The 9,247-nt window shown below is 36.8% G+C and overlaps 1 protein-coding gene across 1 annotated transcript; it reads right to left on the bottom strand.

Moving 5' to 3' along the window:
* Positions 1–801: 801 nt before the first annotated feature.
* On the bottom strand, positions 802–9,043 carry LOC134794521 (circadian clock-controlled protein daywake-like). The gene is made up of 5 exons (XM_063766333.1): positions 9,001–9,043; positions 7,339–7,558; positions 6,068–6,198; positions 5,259–5,411; positions 802–953 (listed from the first exon to the last, which is right to left on the bottom strand). The coding sequence occupies exons 1-5, from the start codon at positions 9,041–9,043 to the stop codon at positions 802–804; spliced, it is 699 nt and encodes a 232-aa protein (XP_063622403.1).
* Between the last annotated feature and the right edge of the window lie 204 nt (positions 9,044–9,247).

Genomic DNA, 9,247 nt, shown 5'->3' with positions numbered 1-9,247 from the left:
AGATAACCATAAAGTTAATAACGTAAATATTTTAATATAAACATATCGTTCAAACTGCACTTAAATACACAATTTTATTATTGCCCCTGCCCAGTAGGGGGTGTTGTGGTACTTGTGGTAGGCAACGAACATTTTATTCATTCAAATAAAGCACTTAATGCATTGATTTAAGATCTTTAATTATAATAACTTGTATGTTTTACGGCAGTATGGTCTCGTTATATTAGTTTGATTGAGCTATAAAGAATAAATTTATACCTTATTGGGGTTGATTGATTATTATGTGATACAAGGAAGTTATTAATTATGCTTCTGTTACCTGGGATAAATTAGGTTTATGTATTGACGTACAGTTTTATGAAAACATAAAGTATGGAGGGATTAGAGATCATTCAATCACTTAATATATAATGAAGATAATGATTTAATGAGATTTAGGCTAATTTATAACCATTTAGGTATAGTATCATAAGGATTTTTGAGGACAAGTGATGTTAAACAACCGAAAAACAATATAAGGAAAATTTTACCCTTTTATTTTGTGTCTAACATAATATTAACATAATATATAATATATTGTTGAAAGAACTGTAGTTATACAGTTCATTCAACAATATTTCGCTCATATGTCTAATGTAAGTAAGGGGTTTTAGCAATTTTCCGATAGGTAGAAGAGATAACATGTAAGTACAGAAATTAAAGATAATTTTATACAAGAGTAAAGCTATAATTTTCACTTATTTGGGACTAAAATTACTTCCTAACATATCATGTTTTTTAACACCAATAACTTGTGACATTTTAAACTACTTCCAACTCTTCAGTTGGAACCGCCGCCATCCATTTGTTGACGTTGTCGACCATCAGCTTGACGAACTCGTCGACGAACGCCTTGCCCACACTCTGGATGAACACCCGCCATTGCTGGTTGATGAATTCCAGCACGGGAGCGGCTGTGGAAGAAGATATCGCTTATAATTAAATTATTATTTATATTCATTCGTCGTGATAGCGGACATGGAAGAGAACAATCTCACACCTGAGGATGCCGAAGATCAGGCAAAGTGGAGAAGATTCAGCAGGAAAGTTGACCTTGGCGCTTGGCCGGGAAAACAGTAGGTTGAAGAAGAAGTCATTGATGGGCAATTATCCTTCCTAAGATGATTTGGATAGGTACGAGCACAATACAATTCGAACTTAGAATGGGGGCCTAGTTAAGATCTTTTCAAGCCGCTGTAAGTCGGGTGGCCTAGGGGTTATAATAAGTACAAACATCAACCACGAATGCTAAAGAATTCTATTCAATTTGTCCACAAGTTCACTTAGGTATAAAGAGTTACCTCCACGACAAGACCATGCTAAAAATACATTTACAAAAACAATTAGGTAGGGCCACAGGACCAAAGCACATTGATTTGTAAAAGAAAAAAGCAAAGTTAGTAAGCCATGAAGAAGCCTATTCTTTGTTTAAAACACGTACGTACATTCTGATTTTTAAAAGCTTCGGGCCTTGACTGAATAAGTATGCCAGTCTGCATACATTTTAAAACACAAATTAAGTAAGTACTTAAACCTAGGATACGTTACTGCCTCACGCTACATACGTTCAAAGACTTAATGAAATTCCATTTTGATAATAATCAGGGCAGTCTAGCCGCCAGTTTCAGTAGAAGCAAAAAAGCAAAGAGCTCTCCCCTTTGTCCTTTCCTATCAGTTCTCTCACTTATATCGTTTGTCTTTGTAACGTTGACACAATTAACTAACCAGTCGTATTAGGCGTTATTGCAATGAGATAAGGCGTAACAATGATCAGTTACTGTTACTGCGAGTAGCGAACAGTAGCGAGTAGAGTTTTTGTCATTTTGGAATTCGCTTGATTCATAACCTTTTATAAATAAACGAAACGACAAATACAATTTCAGTCATTGGGGTGATTGCAAAATAGTTATACGCATTTAAGCATAGTTCAGGAGCTGCAATTAGTCTTAAGATAATGGATTCCATTGTGTTACGACAGTTAACTATAACCATTGTAAACTACCGTAAAACGGGGTGAGTAGCTTTCGCGGGGAGAGGTGGGCTATGAATGGGGAGAGAAGGTTTGAGAGGGGGGTGAGAAGGGATTTTAAGGCTACTGCTACAAAAATAATGTATTCCATTTTAAAATTGAGCTATAGTAATACGCATAATAAAAAAAAATCGATCCAACAATCCTCCAAAATCACCTTTGTATGAAAACCCCTCTCACCCCAAATACGAGGCACTACGGGGTGAGGTGGGTTGTCCTCTTTATCGTCAAAGTTATGAAATGGAACTACCCAAAAAAAAAAAACTAAAAAAAAAAAAAAAAAAAACATTTATTCAGATGAAATAAACCCTATTATACAGATTTTTTTCTTCTGCCAAACTGCAGGGCAGTTTGTTGGCAGAGGGAACTCCCTTAAAACATAGATGGGTAGACTTAGCTAATTGCCTAATTAATTGTTAACTTACGTACATCTTATTGCTTATGCTGGTAACTTTATCTTAATTTTGTTTTTAATATTGTTTAATAGAAACATTTTCATTTTAAATTTAAACATCCTAACTGATTTACATTCCCTTATATCATACGGATTTTATACCTAAAATACAAACGTCCGGAACACTTATTATATATGTCGCAGTCAAAAGTGTGAACTGGTCAAAAGAACTTTTAACCGACAAAAACAGGCAAAACTGCTTTTGACTGAGCATGTTGGTCAAAAGTAGTTTTACCTGAAAATCATTGGTTAATAGTAATTGTGACTGTTACTATCAGTCAAAAGTACTCGCAGAGATAGGTAGGTTAGGGTTTTTTTTTTTTGCTACGTCCAAAAAACGAAACTGTTCCCAGAGATAGGTAGGTTAGGGTTATTTTTTTTTTGCTACGCCCTAAAAACGAAACTGCTGCCAGAAATAGGTATGATTTTCAGGTAAAACTACTTTTGACCAACATGCTCAGTCAAAAGCAGTTTTGCCTGTTTTTGTCGGTTAAAAGTTCTTTTGACCAGTTCACACTTTTGACTGCAACATATACACCATTCAGTTTTCATATGTAATAACCCTCCTTTTGCGTTGCCGTAGTCGGGTAAAAATAAAATGTTATCGGAATTTGAATTTCAGTTTTGACCCTACTCACCCCATTTTACGGTATAGGTATGTATTCTTTTTTATTTATTGTGCTTAATCCTAACATACGACATACGACAAAATATTTGCATACATGAAACTTAAATAGGTATAAATTGTTTTAGGTGGTAAGATTTATACTGCTGTCAAAAATTTGTCATTTATTTAGCAATCATGGCAACTTATTGTTTAAGTTGTATAAATATGGAGCAGATCTGCTTCTAAGCATACCAAAGGTTAAGGAAAGAGTTAGAGCAAGATTAGACATATACATTTTCTAAGTTTTGAATTTTTAACTGCTTTTTTTTTCAATATTTCGTCGTCGAATTTCAAATCAATTATTAAATTACGAGTTAACCCATAACTAAATTAGTCTCCGAACTTGTCCGGAAAGGATTAGTCATCACCTGCCACGTAGCATACGTAATTGTCCTAGATATTCCTATGACCTGTGCCCAACTGGCTGATAATGGGTTGATTTATGGCTGGGTGCAGTGGACAGAGCACTTGTCTACTAGGTGGAATATTTCCGTGCCTCCACTGTAAAAGGGTTAAACTAAAAAAAAACATTTTTCAGTAAGTACCTATGGCCGAAAAACGTTTCAAATCGGGCTTTCTCTGTATCTTTATAAAATTATATATTACTCCCATACTACCTATAGTATTTTTCAAATAGCTTGGGTAAAGTGACAGGCGTCAACTCCATTACAAATAACGTTGCATCGCAAGACTCGTAAAGAACTCGCCCTTGAGAGCTATTTGCAGAATATTTTGTATTTGTTTTGGAATTATGACTTTTGTGCTGCTATATTGAAATACATAGGAATACTTAATAAAAAAAAATTATAAGTTCTCGGAATAATCAAAATATATACAGTGGAGGAAGACTGTGACGGCGTGATAATAAACCCACAAACACTTACTTCTAAAGTCTGTTTAGGATTACTTAACGCTCTTATTCATGCGATAAGAGTACAGTATGAGGATCTTATTCAAATGTAATAAGATCCTCATACTGTACATTCTACGACAACTACTCTTGATTGCAGCGTAATCCAAGCCAAGTAAAACTTCATTGATATTAGCTACAGGCTATAATTTAGTCCTGACTCCTGCCCTAATACACTATATTTATTTTCCAGAAATATAATTTTATGGTTAATACAGTTCTCATTGGTTGGTTCACTATGACAATGCCTTCACCGTAGAGGTATTAAGTACCTATTTATGTTGTTAAGTAAAAAAGCGAATAGTGAAAAGTTAATAACCGCTCAGAATCTTACGGAGCCTATTAGAAGAAGTCGACGAACGGATGGAAGCAAGTGGCCCTTGTACCGATGTACCGTTTCCTGCGCCGTCAGACGGATGGATTTATTCGTGCGCCGTAGCGCGATAAGGGTTAAACAGTTCTTGTAGTAGCGCAAGGGTTAACGTGTGATATGTCCTATTGCACATACCTATCTAGTAGTTAGTAGTATCATGCAATTCTTGATTTAATATCAGGTATGCAAAGAATTTTTTTTACACATCACGTTCGGATTCCCTCTGAAATTTTGTTGATCGTTACTCAGTATCATTAGAGTATCAGAGAGAAAGCTGCATCCCAAAGCCAATATCATAATGACTAACATTTCCCGCTATGTACTATTTATTGGGCATTTCAGAGAGATACTGATTTAAACTTTTACGATTTTCACACTTTATTTACTTTGACGGGACTTAATCGCATATACTAGCGTAATCTTTAAAATAACCTCCGTCGTTTCGATGACAGCATTGTTCTTGTGGTCATAGAGATATATAACGTAAGTATGTATAAACATACGAATTGGAAACAACCATCAACCGGTTATCATTTGGACCATGTCGATGATATGCAAAAGCACATGTACGCCAGTATTAATTGCCACTATTCTTGCTTATTCTAAATATTTTTTCTAATAAATAATGATTCGAGTTGAACTAGGAGAAGTCTGCAACGATTTTGATAGCACACGCAGTGCAAGTGTTATTTCCAACGTCAAACTTTTGTGAAATTATGACGATACACTTGCACTGCGTGTGCTATCAAAATCATTGCAGACTTCTCTTGGTCTAAGTCTATGTACCTGTTTTCTCGTCGCCACCGAAGAGGTTGGTGATCCTGATCACCACCTTGTCAGGTTCGTAGCTGTGCTTGTAGCTGGCCACCTTCCAGTGCCTCTTGCCGTCGGCACCAGTTTCCTCTTCAATCTTGGCTTCGAACTTCAACTTCACGTTTTCTGGAAACAAATAAGCTAAAAGATTAGAGACAAGGAGAGATGAGCTGTTTTTAGAATTGCGAGATTTAAGGGCAAAAAGCTTTCAAAACGGATGGATGGTGGTGAAATGTTATATGATTAAGTTTAGTTTATATTAAGTCACTCCCTGAGGCCTTGGCAGAATAAACAGAGTTGCAATTTTGCAACTGTGCTTGTAGCAAATAAAAATTTGTTTGATTGATTTGATTGATTGATTGATTTGCCTCGCTTGCAAATTGCGACAATATGCTGAGTCAAAGCCTTTTCCTTACTGCACACATTGCTGGACTCAAGTGTAATTTATTTCTGTCTGCTGTCTTTGCATTGTTGTTGTTATCCTTTTCTTTTTCTTTGTTTTTCATCTTTTTGTCCTGTGTATGTGTGATATATCGAAAAAAATACTTTCTATTCTATTCTACTTATTCTAAATGCCGAAAGCCTCGTGAATAGTAACTATGTAGCGAAATACAAAGGAGTTACAAGTCTTTTATATGGCAAACGGATCTCTATTCCTCTCATTTGGGCTGATGAACAGGCTTCCGGACACAGTAATAAAAGTCGAGTGTTACTAGGTACTGCACCGTAGCCTTAACTCATAAAATCATATTAATCGTAAACCATTTATTGACAATGCTTACCAGCTTTGATACCAAACTCCCCGCTACCCTCAATGGGAATGATGACCAGGCTCCCAGATACGTTGTAGTGTGAATCCAGCTCTATGGGGCAACGCATACTAAGCACTATGGTTGATTTCTCGAGATCACGGCTGCGGACAAACATTTTGTACTTATTTTTGGACTACTGGTTAAAAAAAAACCGGGCAAGTGCGAGTCGGACTCGCGCACGAAGGGTTCCGTACCATAATGCAAAAAAAAAAACGAAAAAAAAAAGCAAAAAAAAAACGGTCATCCATCCAAGTACTGACCACTCCCGACGTTGCTTAACTTTGGTCAAAAATCACGTTTGTTGTATGGGAGCCCCATTTAAATCTTTATTTTATTCTGTTTTTAGTATTTGTTGTTATAGCGGCAACAGAAATACATCATCTGTGAAAATTTCAACTGTCTAGCTATCACGGTTCGTGAGATACAGCCTGGTGACAGACGGACGGACGGACGGACGGACGGACGGACAGCGAAGTCTTAGTAATAGGGTCCCGTTTTACCCTTTGGGTACGGAACCCTAAAAACTTGGTAAGTACCTAAACCTATAGGAATCTTTGGGTTATAGTAGTAGTAGTCGTATTAGTAGTAAACTTTTTATTGTACAAAAAGACATATTAAAAATAACATCCAATTAGTAAGAAGTACAAAGGCGAACTTATCCCTTTGAGGGATCTCTTCCAGTTAACTTTTGAGTAGATGAGAGGAGAAAGTGAAAAGATATATATTATCTTTGGATCTTAGTTCGTTTTGGCAACCGAATCATAAGGATTGGCCTAACCACGATCTTTTACGGAAATGCATGACTCCCACCTGATCTTCCACCCCAGTGTGTAAACTAAGCCTTCTTGGGATTAGTCGGAGTGATTACGATATTATCCGTCACCGAGAAGTGATGATTTATCTCGAACAGCTTCCAAGCAGCTTATTGGTAATTTGGTACCTTCGACCTATCGCAAGTTGCCCGCTTTATCGCTAGGCTACAAAATTTCTTGACTTTAATGATACCTACGCTACGCTATTACTTATAGATTCTTAAGGGGCCCACTGATTAACAGTCCGCCGGACGGTATCGGCCTGTCAGTTGTTCGAAACTGTCAAAATTTTGTTCTAACTGACAGGCCGATACCGTCCGGCGGACTGTTAATCAGTGGGTCCCTTTAGACAGTTTACGGAAAGCAGAGGCTGTCAAAAAAAACGACAGCTCGATCGATAGAAATGCAACTCTTTAAAAGCAGACTTACCTAACTTTCCCAACCTGACACTGACTCAGCCCAGTGATGGTGATCTGGCTGAGGTCCAAGTTTAATCCAGCGTTATTAGAGCTCATCTTCTCTACGACCATCGGGTCGGAGGAAGCCACTCCCAATTCTGGAATACCAGCAGCTATCACCGGTATGGCGGCCTGCGCTGAAGCCTTCAGACAAGTCGAGTCGTCCCATTTGCAGGGCTTTATGTTTGGCACTGTAATAAATAGGTAAATAATTAATAAAAATTAGGAGATATCTTACACAGATCGATCTATCCCGAAACTAAGCAAAGCTTGTACTATGGGGACGAGGCGACGATATCCACAATATTTAATGCAATTATAAATTAACAAAAAGTTTAAGTTTTTACGAAAACAATCTGTTCTGCACTTAAAGGTTAATGAAAACAATTTCATCAAGTAGGTACAAACTTAATGAGAGCGCTGGTGGCCATGGCCTAGCGGTAAGAGCGTGCGACCCGGAGGTTGTGAGTTTTTCGGAACTTATGTACAAAATATTATTTGATATTTTATCATCTTCATCTTTTCGGTGAATGAAAACATCTTGAGGAAACCGGACTAATCCTAATAATGCCTAGTTTACCCTCAGATGGAAGGTCAGATGACAGTCGCTTTCATAAAAACTAGTGCCTACGTCAATTCCTGTGATTAGTTGTCAAGCGGACCCCAGGCTACCATGAGCTGTGGCAAAATGCCGGTACAACGTGAGGAAGATGATGAGATTGATGAGGTACAGACTTAAGAAATAGATGAAAATTACAAAATGTTTTATAACGATAAAATGAGTAGGTAGGTAAATAAATAATCTCACCGCCGTAGACACCTTCGAAATAAATTACAGACATTAAAATGATATCAAATTGCTTGAACATTTTAACGAATTCAGGGCACTTTAGCACTACTAAGACTGCAGGTGCTGAATGTTGATTTTAAATTAAAACAGTCTATTTATATGAGAAAATGAGTTGAATTTAGGACAAACAAGGGCGACCGAGCGATAACCCGATTTAATGATCCATAGTGTAATAAGTTTTTTTACATGAAATATGAGCCTATCATCGTCTGCACAATTACTGACAAAATTATTGTATACCTTTTTTGTAAAGACTTAAAGTTCTCCAATGGTTACGAGTAATTAAAATACTCGTAGTTATTACGTTCTACAAAAAAAATAAATAAGTGTCGATAAAAAAAATCTAATTATCTTTGAATATATTATTATTCCTGTTAAAAAAAGCACACGGAAGGTATCAAACGGAAGATAACTCTTAACAGTTAATTAGGTAAGTATCAAAACTAAACATTTGAATAATAACATTTAAATAACGTATCCTTTTACACACGAAGTTCAATGTCAAACGCCATAGTTATGTCTCATAATGCGGTGTCTGTCGGCCCGATTCGAACTTTAAGATCCGTCAATAAATATATCTAGAAACGGTATGGATTAGATATGTCAGTGTCAAATGTGACGTTTCTTCAAACAAAAACGTTACTTTTGACACTGACACATCTAATCCATATCGTTTCTAGATCTATTAATTGACGTATCTTTAAGTTCGAATTGGGCAGTGTGTAGTCATGTGAATCATCACCAACGGATTGCCTGTATAGATTGTTTTGTGTATAATCGTACGTGCTTCAGGTAGTTTCCCGCTAGTTCCAGCGCGTTGCGCCATAACACCTGAAAGCCGACACAAACACACGAGATCACGCACGCTTGTTTGGTAGGATCTCGTTTAATCAGGGAAAAATAGTCCCCATTTAATACTTATAGAAATGCAAGGTATCTGTAGTAGTCAGAGGGATGGTATCTGACTTTGCGATTCAAAATGCTCAATAAAACTAATTCGGGATACCGACTGACAATTCTAAGGTCCGCC

This window comes from Cydia splendana, chromosome 10 (genome assembly GCF_910591565.1).
Source record: "Cydia splendana chromosome 10, ilCydSple1.2, whole genome shotgun sequence".
Lineage (NCBI taxonomy): Eukaryota > Metazoa > Arthropoda > Insecta > Lepidoptera > Tortricidae > Cydia > Cydia splendana.
Note: the sequence above shows the minus strand (reverse complement) of the source record. Positions and strands in the feature narration are given on the sequence as shown.